Source organism: Vanessa atalanta, chromosome 6 (genome assembly GCF_905147765.1).
Source record: "Vanessa atalanta chromosome 6, ilVanAtal1.2, whole genome shotgun sequence".
NCBI lineage: Eukaryota > Metazoa > Arthropoda > Insecta > Lepidoptera > Nymphalidae > Vanessa > Vanessa atalanta.
The window spans coordinates 3,159,765-3,186,948 of NC_061876.1; the positions used below are offsets into that span (position 1 = coordinate 3,159,765).

General features: G+C 32.3%; 1 protein-coding gene across 1 annotated transcript; it reads right to left on the bottom strand.

Moving 5' to 3' along the window:
• Nucleotides 1–3,158: 3,158 nt before the first annotated feature.
• LOC125064491 (sodium-dependent dopamine transporter) lies at nucleotides 3,159–26,879 on the bottom strand. Its single transcript, XM_047671563.1, has 12 exons — nucleotides 26,823–26,879; nucleotides 20,676–20,849; nucleotides 9,209–9,343; nucleotides 7,411–7,565; nucleotides 6,951–7,066; nucleotides 6,744–6,882; nucleotides 6,539–6,673; nucleotides 6,364–6,467; nucleotides 6,016–6,253; nucleotides 5,658–5,886; nucleotides 4,884–5,152; nucleotides 3,159–4,418 (listed from the first exon to the last, which is right to left on the bottom strand). Exons 2-12 carry the CDS (start codon nucleotides 20,818–20,820, stop codon nucleotides 4,233–4,235), a joined length of 1,851 nt encoding a protein of 616 aa, XP_047527519.1. The 5' UTR covers nucleotides 20,821–20,849; nucleotides 26,823–26,879; the 3' UTR covers nucleotides 3,159–4,232.
• Nucleotides 26,880–27,184: the final 305 nt, after the last annotated feature.

A 27,184-nucleotide genomic window follows, 5' to 3' on the forward strand; every position in this document is an offset into this window, starting at 1 on the left:
TTTTGACAATGTACACGAAAGCTTAATTATTTATTTATTTAAACCTTCGTCTCCAATCACTCCGTAAATTGGTGAAAAACATTTGAGGAAAAACATGATCGCGGGATCAAATCCAAGCACCACTGAATTTTTATGTGCTTAATTTGTGTTTATAATTCTGCTCGTGCTCGGCGGTGAAGAAAAATATCGTGAGGAAACCTGCATGTGTCTAATTTCAACGAAATTTTGCCACTTGTGTATCCACCAAACTGCACTGGAGCAGCGTAGTGGAATATGCACCAAAATCTTATCCTCAAAGGGAGAGGAGACCTTAGCCCAGCAGTAGGAAATATACAGGCTGTTAATATTATATTTTTTTTTAATTTAGTATACGCAGGTAAGTACCTCGTAGTAGAAACACGACATTTCTTGATTATCAAAAATCTGTTTAAAAAAAATAAGATCAAAATAAAGAATTCATGTAGGCTCATAAAAACAACTTTTGAATCATCATGTTACATTGTTGAATTAAATTTAAAGCCGTTTCGGAAAGTAGATCCTACCGAAAAGAACCGCCAAAAAATTCAGTAGATACTTTTTTCACTATTATAATTACAGAGTTTGTCAGTAAAGTACAATTATTTTTTTATATATCCTACCTAGAATAATAATCTATTCATATAATATTGTACTTTTAAATGTTTTAATAGGCCAACTTAAAAGTAACTGAGGACCCTTATTATAGAAACGAATACAAACGAATATAATCAGTTTGTGTACTTTTAATCTAGTTTTCATAGTTAGCTCGTTTATTTATTCAATCGTTTTCATTATTTACTGTTTTCAGCTTTTTTAAATTAAATGCACTACATTTACTGATTTAATTGATAACTCAATTTCCTTCCAAAAGATTTCCTTAATTTAGATTATAATTATTATCTAATGTGTTTGATTTTATTAACTTTATTTTAAAATATAAATATTATATAATTATATATATTATTAAAATATATCATAATCTATAAGTTGGCTTAATGTCGAAAAATAAGGGTTAAATGAATAAATAAAATGAAACGACATTTACATTGAGTATAAACCTTTTTATTATATAATAATCAATAGTCACAATGGCTGATATGACAATTGATTAGTTTATACATAAACTACAAGTACACGAGACGTTTATCACATCGATAACTAACATCGAAATATTAAAGAGAGACTACATCAACTGGTTATAGTTAGAGATACTATCAAAGATCAAATGGGTAAAATTAATTTTAATTTAATATACACATGATTTTAGCCATGGCAACATTGTCACTACAATTTTGTTTTGTCATGATAAATCGTGATTTATACCGCTACATATTAAATATATAAGCTTATTTGAAAATCTAAGATACTACATAAACAGTTTTCTACTTCTAATGAATATTATATTTTGTTTGAAAAAATTACAACATTATAAAAGTAAGCGCGTCGTGTGGAACGCTCTTTACCGTCGTAATAGTAAATTAGTATTTATTTTAATTTAATACAATTCATCAATCCGCATTGCCCAGGACGGAGTGACGAATAGTATTATAAAATCAAAAATTCATTTAAATCAAATAATATTAATATATCGGTAAAAATGGAGCACCTTAATACTGAGAGAAAATCACAACATTCAGAGATAAATTTTAAATATTTGGAATATAGATGATTATAATTTTTAACATGAATAGATAAATATCACTAATCTATATAAGATTAATATAGCTTATATTCATTTTTTTTACTAGTAACACTTATATGTGGGTATATGAACTCTCTTAAACATCAACTAGAATGACTTAAATTCACTATTTTACTATTATCTACACAGCATTTTTTCTTTCTTAAACAACAGTTAATATTAAGTCGATTATATCGATATAATTTATGCGGAATATTTATTATATCTTTAATGGATATTGGACGAAAAAAGAACGTCTACCTTATCAAAATATAGAAATATGTAATAAAAAAATGTTCACAAATAGAAATAAATAAAATTATCTAACCTTTTAATGTTATTTTTTTTAAATTGGTTTTAAATTATAAAGCATTCGAAACACATAGGAACCTAATATTTAATATTATTTTCAAAGTAGCGCTTGCTGTAAAGCCTTTAAATGTAACAGCGAGGATCATAAAGTACAGTTTAAAAATAACTATATTACCCTCAGGAATCTGTGTAGCGACTCATAAAATAGACTAATTGTTCCAGCGTCAACCTTTTTGCTCTTCGGCTAAGAATTTATTCATAGACAAGTCAAAATATCCACTAATAAAATTGAATTAAGAACGGATGTAATAGAATATTTATAAGCACAATATAATTAAAATAAATATTTCTAGTGGAAAAGTTTCTGAAGAATGAGAAAAAAAAAAATATTTCATATTTTGACTTGTCTATGAAAAACTAATTATTATAGCTACATATATCTAAAACATCGACGGTTTGCTGAATTAACCAGATATACAGACTTAAATCTAAATATGAATAGATATCGAATCTGTTAAAATTTTGCTAATTAGACAAAGGAAAGCGACATATTGCCTATAAGTTGTGTTGTAAGTTGAATAACATTTAATAAAACCTATATAATATACCTTATATTGAGGTTTAACCGCGTTCATATCTTTGTTTAATACTTTGCGCGATGTTCCGAGAGTTGCATTTTTCGTGTTGAAACTCGAAAGTCAATGGTCAGCCCGTTCGTGACCACAACAAACGTCAATAATTTGTCAAAAAAGTGCGCGGTTGAAACCCAAATGTAAGGTATAAAATGGATATACATATTACGAAAGTTTTAAATGTTTTTACTAGTATTTTTATTAATTAAAATCTAATATTACTCTTCCACACGTAATAATTATATTATATAAATGTAAGCATCTGACTATGCAAGTTCTACTCACTAAACTAATAACTGTTATTATTAGTACTATTCATTATTAAGATAAATGTATATTTACGTTAAGATATCTTTTAAAATTTGAAAGTGATTAAATTGTATTCTACAAAAATTGTAATATTATATTACATTAAGTATAAATAATTCAAGCAAATTTATACTACGCTAGACAAATTGCGTTAACACTATTACGAATAATAATCAATATAATGTTAAAGATTATTTACCGATTTCACCTATATAAAACATTAAAATATTACGATATTATGGATTTTGTACAGAAAGTAAATAGCAGAAATGTGTAAAATAATAATAAATAAGCTTAGGTCGTATACACGTACACATCATATAAACATATGAATCATAGACATTTTTTTTTTCTTTAAGTCTTCGTCAATGATAAAGACAAAGTTATTAATCAATTAGCCTTATGATAGACGATACTTACTTTAAAAAAAATAGTGTTCTATTTATGACATTCTTCTACAGACTACACCTAGGTACCTACAGGTATTCTGTTGTGTAATCTTATTAACACGGGTACAATAGATCATTGTCTGTGACGTATACGTTTTATGTTGCCATATACCATAACATTCCATAGAATAGTAAACCTAACTTATAAGTTTACAATACTGGAGTTAATACATTTTTTTAATGGGTACATATATTTTACTCGTTGATGAATTATTTATTAAAGTTTATTCGATAATTAATATTATATTTAATACCAAGCAAAATATACCAAAGGTGGAAGATAAGCGCTCTTTTTGTCTTTATAAACTTATTAACACGATTAAAATAACAAAGAGATGAACTTACCTTATCTTAATACCTTCAAAAGTATATATTTTTTAATCCCATCTGTTTTCTCATTCTAAAAAAACAACATTTTCTCTGATTTTGATTCCTTTAGAGACAAAAGGCCTACTCTTCTTTTGGAAGATATAACTGATCCTATTTTTGTAACCACAAGTAGGTGCGATTCAATCCTCATAACATAATGTGTCATAAGAAGAAGAATTTTGCTATAAGTAACGAAGCAATTAAGCTCTTTTTTAAAGTCTAAGGTAAGCTGTAAGTGACATCCATTTCCCACAAATAGTTTAAGCATAAAACGCCGCCACCTTTCCTCCCTCTGACACCTATACGGCCTATACAATACTAATTATGAGCGACGTTAGAATCAGCAATTGTTGCCGCATAAGACAAATATAATTGTCACTGCGCCAAGAGACCGCGGATTAAGTATTAACGTCGCACATAAAAGACGATCTACACGTAGTAGACGTCAAAGGAGAGCGTCGCTCAGACGAGCGCGGGCTGGTCGCGCGCAGAGAGTGCGGAGGGAGCGGAGGGGGTGGCCGCGGGCGGCGTGCCGGGGGTGGTGACGGCGGACGACAGCCGCACGCCACCACTCTCCGACACAACCACACCGTTGTGGACTGCGCTGTGTTCCGTGTCTGCGTACGGTGTGGTCAGGATTTGCAAACGCTGGAAAAATAAAAGTGTTGTAATACCTTGTCTCCTGTTAATAATAAGTAAATGTCACCAAGTTTAATGTCTCATTGATTGATTAATTGACTGAGTATGAGCAAATAAAACAAATGAAAACATGACTTTGAAATTCTTTCGACACCCGTAGATTTTGTCATAGTGACCCATGTCTGTCATAGTTTATAGTCATACGCCATCATGGTTGCATTCAACCCGTTATTCATGCTTAAATCTTGAATTCTCCCATCTCATCATCATCTCAAAATAAACCAAACCTACTAAGTACGTTTTACATTTGCAATATATTTCAGTAGATATCGTGGAAAGAAAAAATAATAATTACTTTCTATTTAAGTATCCCTTACTCAACATATATACCATTTTCATTATACCCAACATTTCATAAGTAGAATAGAGAAAAGTTAGAAATTATTTAAAACCTTATTGATCAGAAACACCTACCTCTAAGAAAGTTCCTTTAGTAGTGAGGATCTTGTAGATGGCCACGGCGGGTATACAAATAACGCTAGAACCTGCGATGAACCAGCCAAGCGCATTCGCCCAGAATGGATAAACGTAGTTATCATACTGTAAAGGCTCATAATCCATAAGACCATACGCAGTGATAAATAAGAGGAATGCAGGAGCAGCGAAACGCCAGCAGATTCTCCAGTACAGACCAGGTCGGAAACCAATCATGTCGCGGATATCTTCGCAGAATCTCTCAGTACCTGTTAGGAAAATTTATAATTTATACTGTATTATATTAGGGAAACTGAAGAGTTTGTTTGTTTGATTGAACATGCTGAATTCAAGATTTAAAAAATATTTTGCCATTAGGTAGCTCATTTATGGAAACAGATATCACGCTACAACCCACTGGGGCTCAGCAGTAGCGTGAAATCGCAAGAACTATCTATTTGATGTCACAATTAGGTCAAAAAACTATATGAAGCGCAAATAAAAGTCTATGTTTGCACGTGACGGAAGTAAAACCTTTTTGCGTTACACTAAAACCTTGCATTTATTTCTAACGCTAAATATACTTTCACCATATCCAAACAAAGTCAAAATCAAAATTATGGTTAGGCATCTATAAAAAAGATACATTGTTTTTACAAAATAAAATATTATTAAAGAACTTAAACTCTTATGAATATTTGTCAAACTTAAGTTAACTTCAATAGTATTAATTTAATGGTTCAATCAAACCTTACAATTACCACTATAACATACCATAGATCCAAGAAACAGCGATTGCTTCAAAGAAAACAGCAACAAGCATAGAATAGCCAGCTGCGTATCGATCAAGCAGTTGGAAGAAGTAGAAGCCTCCTTTAGTACAAGACGTCAAGCCGACGATGAAGTAGAGAGTGAAGAGGCAGGCCACGAATAGTTCTCGATGTCGACCAATTGGAGGAAACTCGTCACTTAGAGCGGTTATTATCGCCTCTGACCCACCGAACTGAAATAAATAATGGTTTTATAAAAGAGGACCCATTATAAACAGAAACACTTTAATCAAATGGTAAAATAAATAAGGGTTCTAATAGGAAAAATATCAACTTAAAATATTGTCGCATATACTACTCACAGAGCTATCTAGTCCCAGCGTGAGTAACATCATAAAGAATATGAGTGCCCAGAATGTAGATCCTGGCATAGTCGCTATAGCAGCTGGGTACACGATAAACACTAGACCCGGTCCTTCTGTGGCTACATCTTGAACATCCTTGCCAGACGTGTGGGCCATGTAACCCAGCACGCTGAAGATGACAAACCCAGCAATGAATGAAGTGCAAGAGTTGATCACGCTGGTTAGAATCGCGTCCCTAGAAATTGTGGGATTGTCAAAAATAGCACGAATGAAGTAGATATTCCAAAATGTGTTATTTTTTATTGTATGAAGCTTATAATTGGAACTAATGCAATTGATACATACTGGTAGACATTGTTATGATATTTATTGTAAGAAGCATAAGCCAAGAGAACGCCAAATCCTGGACCCAAAGAAAAAAATACTTGTGTCGCTGCGTCGACCCAAACCTGTGAATAAAATGGTTCATTATAATTAATTTCCATAAATGATTACCAAAATAATTAAAGAAATTGTTTACCTGTGGTTGAGTAATAGCTTCGAAATTAGGACTTAGGTAATACTGTATACCAGTAGCAGAACCAGGTAATGTTATTCCACGTACTAACAGTATTAGAAGTACAGCGTATGGGAATAAAGCTGTGAACCAAACAACCTAAAAGAAATAATATTTTAAATAAACAAACAGAAAAGAAAATACTTTAGTCTAATATAAAAATATATACTTTGCCAGATGTGCTGATGCCTTTCCACAGTGAGAAGTAACAAATTATGTAAACCGCCAGAAGACATAGGGCCATGTCCCACTTAATGGGACCCAAATCATGTAACCCTTCGCTCCTGTGCAGTTCCAGTATTGCCCGACTAAAAATAAAATTTTATATAAGAAAAGTATTAAACTATATTCAATATATGGTTAGTGTAAAACTTACTTAAAATATTCTGAAGCGGCTGATGTAAATGGTGTCGTTTGTGGAGTGTTTGGCACTGAAGAGTTGTGGTGACGTGTTGTTTTGTTTACATTTACAGACTCCCAATTAGCTTCGAACTACAAACATATGGCTCGTATCTTATGTCTATTCAAATTCAAATAGAAAAAGAGATCGAGATTTTTATAATCAATCAATCAACTTGATTATATGAAATTATTAATGATTAAAATCAATTTTTTCATTTAAATTTATTGTTATCGTTATCAAACCAGAAAAACGGATTGAGTTTTTTGAATAGTTGAGGTCATTTTCATTCAAGTCGGTCATGTCGGTGACTGGTGATTATCGATCTGTTTGTTCGCTCATCGAGTGATATAATGAAGTGGATTAAAAAAAACTGTATTTTCAAGAACAAAGAAGTCTATATATAATTTAAAAAGTTTGCATATTTTTTTCTCACCGGTTGACATGCAGGTGTATTCCACTCATTATTGCAGTTGGTCCAAGGTAGCATGGTGGTGAATGACGCGAAGAAAAATCGTAAAGCCCAAGCGATTATGACATTATAATAAAAATCCACGTAGAATGCAATCAGAACCACCGCGTATCCAATACCTTAGGATTTAAATTATTTATTAAATACAAGATATTGTAGAACTATTTAATTTAAAACAAAATAAAAAGGCAACAAATACTAATAAGTTATGCTATATCAATTAAAAAAAAGTATTTAGGTAAGTAAGCTTAGTACAGATTACGCGCCGCCTGTATTTTGGTGAACGTGACGTCATTACATATATTTGCTTCCATTTCTGTATGCTTAGTTAATAACAAAAAAATATTAAATACGTCGGTGAAACATTTATTCAGAGTGATAAAGTGATTAAGAAAACAAAACCAACATTAAAAGCGATGTATTTGAAACGCTTCATAGAGAAAATATGTTTCGAGAAAGCTAGAAGCTTTTCAGTTCCAGTCCATTACCAATTTTATTCTTCAAAATCATATCGGAGCCACTCAGCCGAGACGTGACAAGTGAAATGAAATCACCGGCCATAAGCCGACCTCGCAAATCTGCAGTCTTTTGAAAGCGTATGGAGCACTTAAGGGGAGCCGAGAAATGGTGTCAATTATGGGTGTTAAGTGCAAGACTTGGGAGGACCGCGACGCGAATGATATGATCTTTATTTTATTCCAAGAACAATATCGTAAGGGTGGCGGGAACATAAGAAATGGCGGCAAAAATGATAAACGATGGAATTATAGATACATAGCGATTTCTTTTTTTTTCAAACCATAAAACAGAAAATGTAAACATAAATATAAAATAAAAAAAAAAAAAAATCAAATTAGAATTACATTAAGATTTTGAATTAACAAGATTTTTTTTATTACTACCAGTATTTAAAACACGATATTTACCATGTTTTTTTACAAAATACAAAAATAAACGAGAATCGTGAATATGACATTCGTAGATAATCTCGAAATATCGAGCTCCACCAAATAAAAATAAAAAAAACATGGTAAATATCCCGTTTTAAATACTGTTAGTAATAGAATTACATTGTTTTTCGCCTTCCTTTAATTTCCCAGATCAAATGAACAATAAAAATAATAAATACGTATATATGCAATTTAGAAAATAACTATATTAAATAATATATAATAATAATATGAGAAAATAGTTTTATTATATACTTACATAAAACTATATTAAGTCACAATTATTTTTCTAATAAATTCTAAGTAATAGTTAAGAACTATAAATCAAGATCGCACAGACATTGAGCTCGCGTAAAGACTATAAGAAATACGGGACTGAATGAAGTGGTCGTAAATTCACAGTGCTTTCATACATATATTGAATAAAGGATATTTTATTTTAAGCTATATTAATATCTATATGAATACATGAAATTAATTCTAACAAATGTGCGTAATTCGAAAGATAGAATCATAGAGTAGAACGAAATAACAATGTCAGAATTTTGACCAAAGAAGATAATAATAATCACGTAATTTAACAATAAATGTACGATTATGATTCTGATGTAGATATTTTTAAATAAAAATCTCATCAGGTGTTATGTCAATGTCGTTTTTACTTTACTCAAGATATAAAGTTGTCATTGCCAATTACGTCAATAATAATTAAATGATGGAATTGATATACCCTAATAAAGTACTAGTAGGTTATGATAAAATAAAATTCAGAAACATTTGTATTTATTAAATAATACATAATGAAATTTTACCTTTAAGTAGTGGCACGAGCCTGCCCCAGCAAGTGATGGCTCCTTTGCGATGAAACTGCCCTAACGCGAGCTCCATGTAGAACAGTGGTATCCCTCCCACCACTAACATGATGCAGTATGGCACCAAGAAGGCCCCTACGATAATCAGGGATCAAAATCAGTAAATATACTTTAAATTAATAAAAAAACCGATATGGAACTTAATAAAACTATGTTGTGACTTTCTAAACAACCGCATACCTTTGAAAACTAAGAAATTGACAACTATTTCATCGGGAACGTATAAAGAAATACAGATAACATATTATTAAATGGATTATATTTCATTTAAAAATTGAATAGAAAATAATTTCTAAATGAATCGTTAATCCTCTTTAGTACTTTTTTTTCACCGTATTTTTAAAGCAATCTCAGATCATAGATCGCAATTCTCGAGGCAATAATTTCATATTGGCTCCCTCAGAGGGTGGAAGGAGAGTGGAGCAAATTGTGCTATAATTGGCCTTTTAAGTCTCGCATTTACTTAGAACAAGCTTTTATGATTCTCGAGACATTTCGCTATATAAGTGTTATTGTCTACGTAGGTACGCCTTCAGAATAAAACAGTTATTTGTAATACTATAATTCTTGTACTTAAACGACTTTATCAATAGTTTTTTTGCGCTTTGTGCTAGCCGGTTTGGGTCGACACTTTAATATATTTATCATATATCTGGGCGTTATGCCCAACTCATATACTTATTGTACTGCAAAAAATACTTTATATTTCTATATCTTCATGATTGGTGGCATACTGATGGTATAGGGAATTGTTTTATTATATTTTTTACAGTGTATAACCTCTAAACCTTGTCTTGTAGGAAAGTGGAGGCTTAACCCCAGCCTAAACATTGCAGACTTTTAGTTTAATTCCACAAACCTATCTCTTTTCATGATCAAACGATTTTAATATTTAATGTTAAGGCAATTTCAATTAGATTGTAATTTCATTATCACGCATCGCTTGCGTAAGGAAGTACATCGTTATAATTTTGTTAAGTACCTAATAACAGTGACGCGGGGATGAGTAATATCTGAATGAGACAATTGTTCAATAGGGCTCTTCCGTTAAAGAGCTAAGAATACATCTTGAATGATTCTATCAGTAGCAATTTACCCAAGACGATATTTCATATAAAATAATGTTTCTAAACGTAACTAACTAACTACTAGGTATTAAAAATGAAACTTAAACATACGGTATGTTCAAGGCGTATTATACGTAGAAATTGTTTTTAACAATACTATTTAGCCGTAAACTTTTAAAAGATAGCAATATTGCGTCTAGGTGCTAGATATCAGGCCTCAGATCTCGAGGTATTGGGCTCAAACCTAGGTCGGACCTAAAAATGTTATTAAACTTTTCTGTTGAAAAATTCTCAATAACAGCCCGGAGTCTGGAAGTTAGAAGTGTGTGCTGACCCTTTTGTGCCTTAGAAAACACGTAGTTATTGGTTCTGCGTCTCAACACTTTCCGATTGGGTCGAATTTGCAATCCCATTGGATTATGAGCGTGAGGGATTAGAAAGTGCATCTGCTATAGCGCACTAGTGTGTGCGCTTGAATATGTCCTACGTAGCTGGCTAGGCTCTCTTGAGATTAACCGCCGCGCCACCGCGCGCCGTGACCGAAATTAGGACGACATTTTTTTTTTTTGAACATATACAATAATTTACTATTATTATCTATAAAATGATTATTATGGTTCAATAACCTACAAAATATAGACCTTGGATTCATACGCTTTTATCAAACATTAATCTGATGCCTTTCAAGGTATTATTAAACCGCAATTGATTACTATGCCAAGATTTTTCATTCATTTGATATTTGATAACCAAAAAAATATACTCAATATAAATACCTCAAAGCTATATAATTATCATTAAAAACGAAATCAAACAAATTATTCTAACTTTAAAATAATAATAGATACATTAACCAAAACGAATATTTCATAGTGATCTTGGATTCAGAGATGCATAAACAATGATAAAAATATATATCACATTGTACGTTATTCCTTTCTATATTGAGTTTAGGGGGTGAGAAGGGGATTTATTTTATTGCCGGATGCAACAGGTCACTGAATGAACCCATCTTAAGTTCCATAAGTCGGCCAAAGTGAAGTGTTCCAATGTTTCCTCGCCGCTTAACTTGGATAATAGGATTTTGATAGTGTGCTATCCTAAAAGATTTATGCTTCTTGTAAGTTACTTTTAGTGTTTCATTCGATTCCATAATACATATTTATATGTCTTTGTAACAATGAAATTTTAGAAAATTGTTGTTCAGTATATACTACTTTTTAAATAAGAGTTCATCGATTCACTCATTTTAGGAACATAGTTGACTTGTACTGAGATTTAGTGATTTAGATTTACTGTAGTACTTAAAACGATTACAATCATATACAGTATTATCTGAAAAACATAACTAAATGAGCAAAAAACAACTTCTATATATGTTTGAGTTTGTGTTATTATATTGAAACGGACTTAGTGCTAGGTAAACTATTATATAGTTGTCACTCCTCAAATTCATTTGTTTTAATTCCTCATTTAATTAATAATTGATTTTATGAGACACCTTAATGCTAATATTATTTCCTTTAACAAAAAAGAGTATGAAGTAGAACCAACGTAATATTAAAATAGTCGACGATTAAAAAAAAATTCAAATTGTAAAAATTATTTTTCAATTCCTCCATCTAAGCCAGCGTCTGGACTTAGGATAATGAAATATCTCCGGCTATTCCCGGCGGGTCGCGGATGATTGGGCATTACGAGATTTCCATCGAAATGTTTCAGGTATTAAATCATCCCCGGGTAGAACGGTGCGTTGACGGAAACGTGTTTATTATGGACTGATTGAATAGATTACTTCTAATATTCAATTACGTACTTTAATAGCTGTGGAATTATGTGATTCTTATTTATTTATATTCCATGTCTGTGATGAATTACTACTTTTATTATCCTATGTAAAAGTTTGTAAGGATCTCCTTTTTTTATGTCAAAAGGTGGCAAACGAGCAGGAGGCTCACCCGATGGAAAGTGACTACCATCGCCCATGGACATCTGCAACACCGGGGGGCTTGCAGGTGCGTTGCCGGCCTTTCAGGAAAAAGTACGCTCTTTTCTTGAAGGTTCCCAAGTCGTATCGGTTCGGAAAAACCGCCGGCGAAAGCTGGTTCCACAGAGTGGTTGTGCGAGACAGAAAATGTCTTAAAAATCGCGCTGTTGTGGATTTTCGGACATCTAGGAGAAAATGCTTTCGAGGAGAAAATTTGGTGCGTATTCCACCACGCTGCTAGAGTATACATGTTACAGAATTTCGTTCGAGACATTCAGGTTTCCTCACGATGCACACCATTGAGCATGAGACTGAACTATATAGACTCCAATTAGTCACATAAAAATTGAACGGTACTTCGCTGGGCTTTAACCTGTAATCTTGGGCGTGTTATGTTGCAATTCACTTGTTCTAACTATAGGGTCATCTCTTGTTTATTATTGTAAATACGAATAAAATTAATATATATTTCTGTTTGTCTTACGTGTTTCTAACAATTTACTCGAGTTGGAGTGAAAACATTTTACAGTTGTCGTTGTCACAATTTTTGGAATAATACCACCGAACTTAAACTAGGAGGCGCGAGACCCGTATCGTAAAATTGCTTACACAAGCATTTAAAGCAACATAAATTTTTCATTTAATAATATTTGTTCTCGGTGTATTTAATAAAAACTGTACAAAATATAATTTCGTTTAATTGACATATTGTAGACGTCACTTTTTTTAGTTGACGCTTCTCACCAACATTCATGACATTTTAAAGCACTGTCAATATAAAATTCCTGCCTGGTGGCAGACAATTTTTCTATAGTCTTCCACATTGGCTTTATTTTACAGTCACAGACTGCCCTATATCGTATAATACACATTGAGTGCTTCGTTGGTTAGCGTCTAGCTTACAAATCTCAAAATTCTGGGCTTAAGCCGCAATGGGTCAAGCAATTCTTAATGTAGACCCATAAAAAGTAGTTATATGAGCCGCAGAAATGCGTACGAGCACGTAGCGCGTAAGTACCTAGCAATTCGGTCATTACATATATATAGAAGAAATATCCCTAACTACAATGGAAAAATTTGGCTACCGTTTTTAATTTAGTCTCCTACAAGTGATCTCACTAAAGATTTAGAAATGTAAAGTTTATAAAGTGAGTTCTTACAAGTGGAAGCCCAATTTTTTATTTGCCTGATTACATAATTAGTTGAATGATTTCATCAGAAAATTGTATATCTGTTAGTGTTAGGCCGTCCTTCTGGCTGTAAGTTTGTTTTAAGTAAATAATTATATAAATTCTCAGTCCCAATAATAACACCACGACTTTTGAATATGAAAAATTAAAATTAATATTAGTGCGATTAATATTAGTGCGTGACAACGTCTTGGTCACGATCATATGTTTATTTGTTTTCGTGTGCTTAACAAAATGACACTTCGAACAACTCGATTGTATTAATCTAAGGATTCAGAGGGCAGTGCCGTCCTTGGAATCGAGTTTTCGCAACATCCTTTTCTTCCTTAGTTATTTTCCAAATTTAAATTACCGATTTACCAGATGTACAAATGCGTTGACAGTTTCAGAAATATATATTATATGTATTTATTATATGTATACCATTAATATACACAGAATGTATTTTAAAATCGTCTAAACATTTCAACGAAGAAATTTACATTAATAATATAAGTGAGAGCCGAGGTGGTTAGCCAGCATTATCGTAACCCATGAGAAAAATTATTGTTCAGCCCCGGCAAGCACTACTACATTTTCATGTGCTTAATTTATGCTTTAATTCAACTTGGGCATTGCAATATCCACCAACCAGCATTGAAGCAATTCGATATAAGGTCGAAGCCTAAATATAAGTTCTAAAGAATAATCAAGCCTTTAAATCCTTAGCCAGGCATCATTTACAGACTGCTATACTATCAATATAGTAAGCAATGCAAGTAAGACAAAATGATATATCCTAAACTTTGGCGTACAGGCTATCTTGAGATACAGAGGCGTATATTATTTAGAGACGGATCCAGGTATGAGGTTTGCCAAAACTCAAGCACCGAAGAAATAATATATTTTATTTAGGATACGTCACAATTATTTGATTACTTCGTACTGACTGATTAATACATTATAATAATCTATTAAGAAATTGTTATGATTTCGTCATCATGCCAAATAGGGAGTACTTACAACTAAAAAGGCGATGTGCTGACGTCACGAAACCACATCTAAATATCAGTAGCGACTGACCCGCCCTTGTTTCACACGGGTGCAATGCTGCTACTAAATATACTTGTCTTACAACGTTCACAGTTTTTCAGTCGTTATACAATACAAACCGCTATGTCCCTGCGTTTTAAATCTGTTATATTTTCGAAAATATTCATTTAAATTTCATGCTGTGAAAGGCCATATTGATCTATATTAAATGCACAATGTAGTTAAAGTACTTAATTGGATAAGGATTAATGCCATTAATGCCAATGTAAAAGTAAAGGATAATTAATAGTTATTGTGGGTTATCCCTAAGAGATAGACCTATAGACCATCGCTGACTTTCTTGAAGATATTTTTAAAGTGTACAATATTGTAGTACATTGTTTTGATCTAACTCGTAGGGTTGAGCCAGCATTTCGTCGTTGCGCCTGCAAAAGTCGCTATGAGTTTTTTTTTCTTATTTTAAATTGTTATGCCGTTTTAATCGTTATTTCAGTTATACGCACGTACTGTAAAAACAGTTTTGTGATAACTTCAATAGTTTAATTGTTTTAAAATTTAGCTATGTGACTTTCATATATCGAAAGCTACATACATTGAAAGAACAATTAAAATGACAATAAAAATATATAAATAAGCAAAAAAACAAAGCGACTATTGCAGGCGCAACGACGATTTGCAATGTAAGCGAATAACTGTGTTAATTTACGACATCACCTTAGAAACCTCTAAAGTTATCAGTGTTTTTCTTATATATTGTGCATGTATTATTCCTATAAACCTTCCTCTTGAATCAATCTATCTATTAAAAAAAACGCATCGAAATCCGTTGTGTAATTTTAAAGATCTAAGCATACATAGGGACAGACAGCGGCAAGCGACTTTGTTTATGCTATGTAATGATAACAAAAACAAACGAATATCAGTTGATATTTATTAAATAAAGCCTAATCAATTACGATACCTTCCATTACGTACTCAAAATGTCAGTGTGAACGAGCCGTGACGGACGTCTAGGTCGCATGATGAAGTGCCGGCCCAACCAATTACTGGACGAAATTTCAAAACTGATTACGCAGCATAACCTCCTATTGAAATGATTCGTTTTAATCACATAACTGATATTCCAAAGCTTAATGTAACGTAGTAGCTATGAATTGAAAAAAATTTGGAATTCAATCACTGACGATAGGTACAATAATTTCAAAGAAATAGGTTTAGGTAAATTTTTTTTTGACGTAGAATATTATCACGTATATTGACAATTTAAATGTGTTAGCAGCATTTTATTGTCATTTTCATGTATTCAATGTACGAATAATATAAGCGATAAAAAATTTAGAACTTATTCTATATTTTTTTCTGGATACTGAAGTTGCTACTATTTATTTGCGTGAATTGAAATCATATTTATCGATTGTTACTTAAACAGTAAAACACTAATATTGAACAACCTTATAAGCTATATTATAAAAATATATATTTTATCGTCATCTCTTAGTTAAAATTTCTCCATTAAAATGACATTATCAATGTAAATATATATGCTATCATTTAAATTCCTACATGACACGACGCAACGCTCTCAAAGCCTCAAGTTCATAACTATTCGAAATTCAATTTCACTCCGACCGACGCGTTTAAGCGCCGCTAAATAAATTTCCGGCGATGACCCTTTGAGGGACATCACAAGATAACATTGATATAGAATTGATATTTAATTAGATCTGGGGTAGACTATCGGCTCCAGATGACCCCCCTCCATTACCTTATTACCCCCATTATTGCGTTACTAATTTTCCTGCACATCGAGTAGCTAACGAAGTTTCTCGAAGCGTCGTGTAAAGGGAGCTTTCTGATTGTCAATTACTGGCTCTTGGACGCCCAAAGAGTCGGTGCGGTACAAAGAAGAACGAGAAGGATGTAATTAGTAATGTAGAAACTTCGTTCCTCTTGTGGTAGTTTCAGAACATTCGTGTTTTGTTTTTAATATGAGATTTTTGATACTTAGAAGAACGCTCGTTAAATTATACGATAAATTATTATACATACATATTTTTTACTCTATGTAAATAAATAGACTGTAAACGGTTAAATGCCTATTAAACAATGATAGAACTAAAATGGATGGGGTTATATCAGTTTTGTTATTGGATTTCTATAGCAGAAAGTATTGTTTTTTAAATCTGTTGTCATTATGTATGCTAATCAAAAAATGCTGTTATAGGTAACTAAATTGCAAAAAATACTACCTACGATTGTATATTTCATTTAAAACAAATGGAAAAGTAAACGGAACTTTTCATATTAATAAATTAAGCAAAGGTCAACGTATAATTAAAACCTAATATTCAATACAGATTTTTTTATAAAAGGTTATATTTATTTTTTTAATGCATAAATTGGCGTCGTCGGCGTAGTGTTGCTCGTTGTCAAAAGACAAAGATCAAACAAAGGAAGCTCATTTATTTATTTCCGGACACATCAGAAACGGACATTTAGCCGGGAGACCGCTAGCGCGCACGCACTGAGCGATTCATTTCCGTTTATACACTCGAGTTTATTAAAAAGATTAATATGTTTATATCTACCGATCTAGGCTGACATACATATTATAATAACGTATAGCTTATTAATAAATTATTTTTAATTGTTTGCTGCTTAGTTTGATGAAACCGAACCGAATTTGATGAAACTTGGCTGAAGCAATCTTGAACTCCAAGAGAGAAGCTCCTAAAACGAAGCCGCGGGCGGCAACTAGTAATCTATATAATAATACGAGAAAAGGAAACTTTGATCTCGTTTTAAGCAATTGTGCGCGCGGAATAGGAGTGTGAGATTTGCCATAATTAAAGTTAATTTTGAAAAGTAGCGTAAAAAGCTAACATTTTTTTGAAATATATAGATAGTTACAACCTGTAAATTTCCCATTGTTGATCCAAGGCCTCCTGCCCCTTTGAGGAGAAGGTTAGCAGCGTATTCCACCACACTGCTCCATTGCGGGTTGGTGGATTCACATGTAGCAGTATTTTGTTTAAATTGGACACATGCAGGTTTTCTCACGATGTTTTCCTTCACCGACGAACTCGTGATGAATTGTAAACACAAATTAAGCACTTGAAAATTCAGTGGTGCTTAACTACTCTGGTTTCAATTCAAAACGTATAAATCTTATGCCTTTACGTATAGACCTCAAATATTAATTTAGGTATATATATTCATTTAAGATTTGCGGAAATATGGCGTTTTTAACAATAACGAATCTGTATAAGTAGTAAAGTGGAATAGTGTCGTATTATATCTAAAGATAGACTTATTTCAATATTAATCAGCTCATCTCAATTGCACCCAGAATTGACTTCCTCAAAGGTCAACATAGACACGATGGTCACCACTGTCTAAAAACATTGGAACCGTAAAACGATAAAAATTGCCACACATACGGAAAAATAAACGCATTTATCGCAACTCACTCACAAATTCGTTGATTGAATAATATTATGAAATTTTAAAGAAAATTGCCCATGATACTAATAATTTGACGTTCAAATGATTTCCTTAACGTGTAGATATCAAAAAAATTAAATTCATCTCTTGTGTAATTTATTTTTATACAATATGTGTAGGTATATATTTTTTAACATTCCGTAAAGAATTATGGATCATGAAGGCAGCTCTCGAGCTAACAAGAATAAAATTACAAAAATATTTTGAGGCGATTTTTATTCATAAACATATTGTTACAAATTATTTATTTTAATATTATAAATGTTTCATTTTAAAATGGCCTTTAAGCAATTGTATCAATTCAAAAGCGTGCTTTCACTAGTAAAGTCGTTAATGTCATAACAATTTTAGCATACAAACGTTCTTTAACGGTTTTGAATCTTACTATAGAAATAATTTCAATGTTTTTTCTGATCCCTTTGTAAAAGCGTAAACATTATACCACAGTGTTATCTTGTTATTGTATAAGTGGATTATCAGTTAGCCGAAGTGCCGTGCTAACGAGAACACTGGGAAATTTACCACACAGAATTATCGTACTAAGTACCTACTTTTAAAATACAGGAATTTGACTACGATAAAAATATAATTTTATAAAAATGGCTTCGGTCTTGTTAACCATCTTAAACATATTGGAATTTATATCAGATATTACTGTTACAAAACTAAACAGTTCAAATTAAAGTAAATAGCGTATTTACAATTTTAAGTAATACAGTAGAAATAAATGAACATCATTCATCCCTTTCTGTCATAAATCCAAGTAAGAAAGCATGATTATTTTTATTAGTAAACAAGAGACAAGGTCGCAAAGTTAGAAGATGAGAAGATGAACTAAAATTGACCCTAGGACCCTTTTGGACCAGAGCAGCAGCAGACAGGCAGCAGTGGAAAGAATTGGAGGAGGCCTTTGCCGTAAGGCATACCGAATTAAGAGACATTATTTAGTAGAAATATTTACTTTTAACGTAATTCCTTTGTAAACTTTTGTAAAGTGTAAGTTTCGGAAATAAAAGGCTCTATTATTATTAAACAAGAGGCAACTAACTCAACCTAAACAAAACACAACTAACGAATATCGTATCCAGAATGCAAGCATCCAATTGGACTTTAGACGATGTTAAGCATGGACTCACTCACGCTCGGGCACGAAAGCACCAAGTGTCATTATCGACTCAGCATTCGAGAGTCCTCCACCAGTCGCTGAGCAATTAGAATTACACCTCGAGAATACCAACTTATATCGGCTTGTAACTTCGACGCCTATTACGTATTTGTGTTTCTATGAGTGAAATAGGTTTGTATCAAAACTTGTCCACTTTTCAAGCATAATAAAGTTGTTTACTGCTATACGACCGAGACGAAATTGTTCAGTGTTTAGAACATTGTACAGCACTAGCAAGAACAACCGCATTAATGTGTCATGACACGTGTTAAATTTGTTTTTTATATTTCAAATTGTGTTTGGAGGCGAAGGAAAACATCGTAAGGACACGGTGGCGGATGAAAATCTTCCACGATTGTATAAACTATCCCGCATTAGATCAGGGTTGTGGAATAGGCTATAAATAAAATAGTAGTTTATATGTAACAAGATTCATAAGTAAGAGCCCATGATAAAAGTACTTATCAAAAAATAAAAGGTACTCATATCTTTTTCGTACAAAAGACGTAATGGAAATGTTTTTTTTTCACGCACACCTACAAAAAACTTAATCCCGAAACATATAATACTTTTTTTAAAGTTATTAGTATAACAGTTTAACATAATATACACTTGTGTTTAACGTGTTGGTATTATAGTTATGTTTAATCTTTTAATCAGAAATAAAACTAAAATTATTTGTAAGCCATATAGTCAAAAAAAATATCTTCGAATTTCTAAGTACATATACATATAAGTAAATACATAATTACGTATGTATATGTCAATGCTATTAAAACTAAATGCGTTATAATAACAGAGCTAAAAGATTTTTGATCGGTATTATCGAAGTGGCTTCGCTATTGGAAAGTCTAATTACTTTGTTTTAAATTTCAAGCTATGCGTTTTCAGTCATTCCACCCAATATCGGCCTTTTATATCTTCTATTAAACTCTATACCCATTACAACAAAATATCCTGATACTATGCGAAGAGAACACACTGTATTTTTCGTTTGGTATAAACGTGAATACGTCTTTCAAGTCGGAAACAGACCGACAATTAGCGCGGTTAGAGGTTGCAAGAGGTAGTAAGAGGTGGCAAGAGGCGGTAAGGGGCACTTAGCATTCATGCCGGCGTTTCATCACCTCGCCGCAGCGCACCTCTTACACGATGATTTAGTCGGGATAACGTAATAATGCAGGGATAAGTGAATATGCCCTAAAGATCTGTTACACTCAACGTATAAAAGAATTTATAAAAACGCGTGTAACGTATAAAAGGTTGTTATTAAAACGGAAATGACTTGTTTCGTATGCGATAGCTTGTCCAGAAAAAAAAATGGTATTAAATACAATTATACTGAATAACATTTTCTACAAATTGTTATACAAAGTAAATTCAACAACTTTCATATTTTAGGATCATCGACGACCTGGGGTGATACCCCTTAAAATAAAATTTCTTATTGGTTTCAACTTACCTCCTCCGTTCTTGTAGCACAGGTAGGGAAATCTCCACACGTTGGCAAGGTCGACAGCGAAGCCGATGACGGACAGCAAAAAGTCCACCTTCTTGCCCCATGTCTCGCGCTCGCCGACGCCCGGCGTCGGGGTCTTCAGCGACATTCTAATAACGGTCGATTTGCCGCCACAGGCTGAACAAAAACAATTTTAATCAAACATATTTTTTTTAATTATCAATTTTATAATAAGCGCCAACGGGAATATTTTATTATATCTAAGTTGCCTGGATCACAAGCTGCAATCTTCGATCGGGATCTACGAGTTCTATCAACTGACTCATTATAGTCTTATAAAAAAAGACAAAATAAGATTTTATAAAGATCGTAACACGTACGGGCGACAAGCACTTGACCTTTGACTTTTAATTAATAAGGAGTGAATAATCGGTCCTTGAGTCCACTCCATTAGGATATGGCGTATGGAGTGACAAATGTTATAAAGAGCGCCTCGCTGGACAGTGGACACCACTCCAGCTGACCAACGAATTACGTGTAGGGTTGAACAAAATTAATGTTTATTATTTTATTTTATATTTTACTACGAGTACTACATACCGATACTTGTAATTTCATATTAAAATAAATTTAATGATTTTGAATTTTAATGATAGAATCATTAAAATTCACACTTTTTATTTGATTTGAGCAAAATATTTTACAAGGCTGTATGTAGTGTTTAATATACGTTCTTAATTAAAATCAGCAATATGAATGTATAATTTATATTATATGATAAATATTAAATAACATCATTTCAATAATTTGATTGTAAAATAATTTAATTGTATTAAAATGCTTACGCATTGCGTTGCGTTTTACTTCGAAATATTCAATACCGTAAACCACGTGACATAAAAAAAATTGACCTCTATGGGTATTTGAAAACAGAACACGTAAATTAAAGTAGGCGTTTAAAAATAAAATCTATAGACAATATCAACCCTGCAGTCCGCACTCGATCTCCACCAGCAGAGTAGCTGTCACTGGCACCACGTTAATTCCCGCGAAAAACCATTACGTCATCATAACAGCTCTACAGGCTGGCATCGAAATTGAATCCCAATATCTGACAAATTTGATTCTACAATTTTGACGGCACACATCGTAACTTGATAAATGAGGTTGTTTATTTTTTAAAACAAAATGAATTCGCGCTTGTCATTTACTTAACGATCTTTATATATTAATAGCGTAAGCCGTTTTTTGTCCCAGTGATTATGGGACGATAGCTGCACATAAAAGATCGGTTATGGCCTTATTTTAGATACCTCAGGCTTAGAAGTACAAAAAATTAAAGAGGATTCTTTATTGTAATTTACTAAATTGTTACAATTTAATTAAGAATTAATTTTAAAAAGTTACTGGCCGGGTAGAGAGCTGCGCTTTGGCTCTATAAAAAAAATGTAAAACCTCGTCTTCAGTTTACAATGAAATGAAATCAAAACAAAACTTTGTTGAAATTTGTAAAAATATGTTGAATAAACGAGAAGTTTCGCGTGCGAACCACTAGTCTAAATTTAAAACGGGGCAACTAGAACCTAAAAAAACGCAAAGTATACTATACAAAAGATCTGCGTCTTGTGATATAAGTTTTATGCATATGTGTTTAGTAGTTTTTTTTTAGTTAAATACTACAACAAAAAAAATATATGTATTAGAGAAAACATTAGTGACCCATTTGTGTTTGGACTTTAATTTTAATATCAATAAAAATAAATCTAAGAAGTAAATTAAAAATTTCGGATATTCAGAATTCATTTCTTCACAGTATGATGTCATAATTTTTAGGAATATATCAAATCAGTAAAAAGTAGCAAAAATGGCTATGTCTAAATCTCGTTGTCTTTGTTATTAGTAGTTTTAATAGGATATTCTATATTTGACAGTACGCTAAAAGGCTATGTATGAGAACGCTCTATACTAGAATACTCTGTAACAATAGTTAGTATACAGGGTAATTGATAGTCAAATAAAACAATAACTTTATAGTGATAATAGTACAATATTTACACTGGCTCACTCTCCCCGTGAACAAATAAATAAAGATTGACATTAGAATAAATGATGAAAGCGTTGTACCAACCCCGACAAACCTGGCCGAAACCCTACTACCACACTGGTATAAAATTACAAAAATTATTTTATCGTCCTGCGTTCTAATTTGGAAGAGTAAAGATTAGGTTTTGTTTACAAGTTGAAACGGGACAATGAACTTATCTTCACATCATTACGAAACTACTTTAAAAATAGATCTAGTCCAGGGCACCGACTATCCATCAGGAAAATTTATTTGCCTGACGGGCCTTAGGCAAATAAATAAGGGGAAAATAAAGTTTTAAAATTGCAAATTTAATAAAACTTTTTAATGAATCCTCGCTTATATGAGTACATATAAAATTAAAAATGGCTCATATTCGTGCCTAAAATGGTAAGGTGGTTCTTGTTATTAGCGTTTCCCCATTTAATCACAATTCCGGTAACCTAGGCGAGAAATTAATCAGTACTTTCTACACCTTTTATTTCGTTCAGGAAATCATTCTATAAAAAAACTCTCAAAATTATTCGTGTCTGCATATAACAACCAAGTAATTGATAAACTAGTAATATATTAGAAAACAAATCAATATCAAAGCGCTCCTTCGAAAGTCAGATGTCATTTTTTCATTTGTCGAAGAAAGAGGCGATAAAAACTACTACCTACTTCCAAAGCATAGAATCGAGATATAGGCTAAAACCCGGATGGTTGCATTAATAAGATAGATGCCTCGGCTTAAAAGGCGCTATACCCAAGATATATTTGGCATGAGAACTCATCTATTATGAGAAGCACTCTGTCCGAATGATTATGAATTCCAAGGCCATGAAATCTGTAGAATATGGTGCACGTGTTTCGTCCTTGTAAGCGAAAATTGCTTTGGAAGCAAGATGTGAAATAATATTAGTGAGTATTCTCTATTGGTTTTTTTTTATGTTTGCTTGTGTCGGTATCGTTTTGGTTTTATTTTCGGAGTTTAAATTAGATGTTCTGTTGCGTTTTATTGTTAAATTATTTTTATATTTAAAAAAAAATAGGGCAAGTATCCCTTTATTTAAAAATTATTTATCGGTTTTTTATTGCACGGTGAAATATCTTCCAAATATGAGCGAAAGCCAGGCGTGGACCAGCGCTACATCAGCTGGACTGAAAATTCTTTACTGTTAGAAAAACTGACTATAAAGAAAAGGGCATAAAAAGATCAACAACAAGATAGTTATTCTGAGTACTTGATTGATGCTAGATAATGAAGGCCTTTCTGGAGAACTAGTATTAGGTGACCGCTGAACCTGAATTTTAACATCAAATGACCAAGACAAAATGCTTCCTATTGGCGATCAAGTACAAGGCGTTGGTAATGAAGACAAAGATTTTTTTGTCATAAATATGAAAGAATTGAAAAATACCAATAAAACAGAAATCAAAAATAAAGTTAAAGTTTTCCTGAAATTGAATATTAAGAAAACGTGACTATAAAACCTCTAAAAGAAAAGCTACCCAAGGATTTCAAATCAAAGGGAGTAAGGATTTAAAGTCGATATATATACATTATAATATATGAAAAGTTGTAAAAGCTAAATTAAAAAAGGAGACTATTGTGTAGAATGTTTTGATAATTATAATTTTGCAAAATTCAAATCAGATTGGATTGTATGTGCTATTTGTCCAATGGAACCACAGTAACGCGAAACTAGAACATCATTTAAAAATATTGTAAAGATATTATTTCTATTTCGATTACTACTTATTAAAAGCTTCTCAATAATTAATAAAGATTGTTTTAATCCAAAAACTATAGAAGCAATATCACAGTGAGTCATTGTACCCTGCATGAGGTAAGTACTCCCCGAAACATTTTTGAGGAGGAGGACTATCTGCCAGTGAAAGCGTTTATCCCTTTTTTTCGAAATTTCAAATCAAACTAGTTTTATTAATAAAACAACAATTAATTATTATGTTTAAAAAAAGGGTCCAATGAAAGATTAGAGAACAATGAGGATCGATTACGATTCAACGGCGAAATTTTTCCATTTTTGCTTCCATTCCACGCGGTGATGATTAGTCCAAAAACTAATTTGAATTGTATTTGTGAATAACAAAGGCCTTAGTATTAATAATTCTTATGTAAATAAATGTATTTATTATTCGTAATTCTAATACTATCCGGGTTTCCCTACAGAGAAGTGTAAGGCTATCCCAATGCGAAGAAAATGACTACTTTATTAACAGATGATATCAACAGTTTGGAATTATTCTACAATACTGATTTTCATTCTTTGTTAAACGTTGTACCTACACATTTTCTTGTCGGTGAAAATACAATTTCGCATGAACTAAATTGTGTTAGTTTTAGTACATTTGTACATACATACAAAAGAGACTTTAAAAAAGATATATTATAAGATAAAATTATTAATAATTCTCTTTAATATTTGCCCTACATTCAGTTTAAATTATTTTATTTTTTATCGTTGTAGTGGAATAGGTGTTTGTCTTCCATCTCACCTGGTGGAAAGTGTAGATGAAGACGAAGGTGGTACACGCCCATCCAAAAGAAACCTGTTCACTCTACTCTTAAAGGTTCCAGAGTTTAACTCATCAGGAAAAATAGACCCAGGCAGGTCATTCCAAATTTTGCCGACTCTCACCAAAAACGAGCTGTCAAGCCGTTTGGTTCGAATTTTGGGTATGTTAACAACGTATGGATGAAACTTTTGCCTGCGCCTAGTAGTCCGATAAAGGAATAACTATTGGTGACTATTTTTAACTTTTTTCAATGATAAACGATAGTCGTAGTATTCATAAAAAAAAAGAAGTTAGTTACAAGGAGAGATATAAGAAATTACAATATCCGAATGGCAATTTATATCAGAGATTTGACCCTGGTGAAATGAAATCATTACTGTAGCCGGGATGAATATTAACAGAGAAGCTCTCCAGAAGACGGTGAACCATCCTCTAGGGAAATGGGGCTATGGGTAGTTATTGCTTTTAGTTTACATTACTGCTACATTTTTTACTAGTTGTGACGTTGTGGGCAATCAAAAGATTTAGTTAGTAATTGAGTTAAATAAAGGCTTTATTTAGACTAAAGCCTTAATTACACTATGATTAAAAAAAGGTAAAGCAACACATGTTGATTTTTGATGTATCCCATGACAAATGATTATTATGTCGATAATAAGTATTTTCTTTTAAGCAGTAGCGTAGGTACTATAGGGCACGGTGGTGCGGTGTATCAATAGATGTTTTTTTTTTAAATAATACCCTTTTAATAAAAAAATGTTAAAGTAAAAGAATTGTTATTAATTTGGATACGTTTTCGAATTCTGTCGCGTAATTATTGATGTCTTACAAAATACTTATATGACATATTCATATGAATAGTATGTTGATAAATTAATTATACATTAAAACCACGTGGAAATTCTCAAAGCATAGAACCGGGGAATTCATCCGCCTAGTTGAGCCACTGCTTTCAACGGGGATGGTATTGCTGTACTTAAATATGATGTCGAAATCTACGGAACTACATAATTGGAAATACGCTTTACAAAAGTAAGAAATGGAAATTATTCGACTGAAACGCGCTTATATTATTATTATTATTGTAATAAGTACCAATTCTTATTATAATAAAAATTAACAAAAGTTAGTCATTTGATTTTAAGTTTTATTTAACGCCATTTCGTCTTTATGAAATAAAACTTGATTGCCATTGCAATCAAATTTGTGATGCGTTGACTCGCGACCTCCTAAGTAAAACAACCTCTATAGTCTATACCTACAGCATATTATGTAATTTTTAAATAAACTATAAAAATACTAAATGTGATATATGTTCCTTTAAACACTAAATTATTTAAATAAACCATTCGGGTAATTTTGGGTAAATTATGCTTTTTAACCGAGGTTAACCCATTAGTAAAAAAGAAAAAGATTTTCTCAAAGCAAATATTTTACTATTTTTCCTATAGGGCTTATAAAAACGTATTTTTATATAACATATGATAAATTCAGCGTTAGAAATTCTGTCACAAAAAGTTGTTAGAAAGTAAAGTAATACTCACGTGCGGCTCGGTGGGCGCAACACACGCGCCATGTCCGCGCGCCGCGGCGACCGCAGCTAAGTGAGACCAAGGAGTATTCAGTGTTAAGAGTGGTGCCTGCTAGCGTCGACTCAACCCCGTGCCCTCGAGGGGCGGGACGACGCCTTCTGAACAGATATATGTATAGGCTATTAGAAAAAAAACGCATTAGAAAATAAATTGTTTTGTTCTCTTGACATTATGTTAGAATATTTCCAAAAACATACTTTAAAAAGTTTTTTTTTAATAATAGTTGTCGCCGCGGCTTCGCTCGTGTTTTAGGTGTTGGCAATTAGGTGTGAGGCAAAAAAGGAGCCTATGTCATTTTTTGGAGTTCAAGTTAG

What these genes read in the sequence shown, in the direction of transcription:
- LOC125064491 (XM_047671563.1), bottom strand. Translation starts at nt 20,820, where the DNA reads ATGTCGCTGAAGACCCCGACGCCGGGCGTCGGCGAGCGCGAGACATGG. An exon ending in GCTCGTGCCACTACTTAAAG is followed by an intron (nt 7,566 to 9,208) that starts GTAAAATTTCAT and finishes TTAAATCCTAAG; the next exon opens with GTATTGGATACGCGGTGGTT. An exon ending in GCATCAGCACATCTGGCAAA is followed by an intron (nt 6,674 to 6,743) that starts GTATATATTTTT and finishes TATTTCTTTTAG; the next exon opens with GTTGTTTGGTTCACAGCTTT.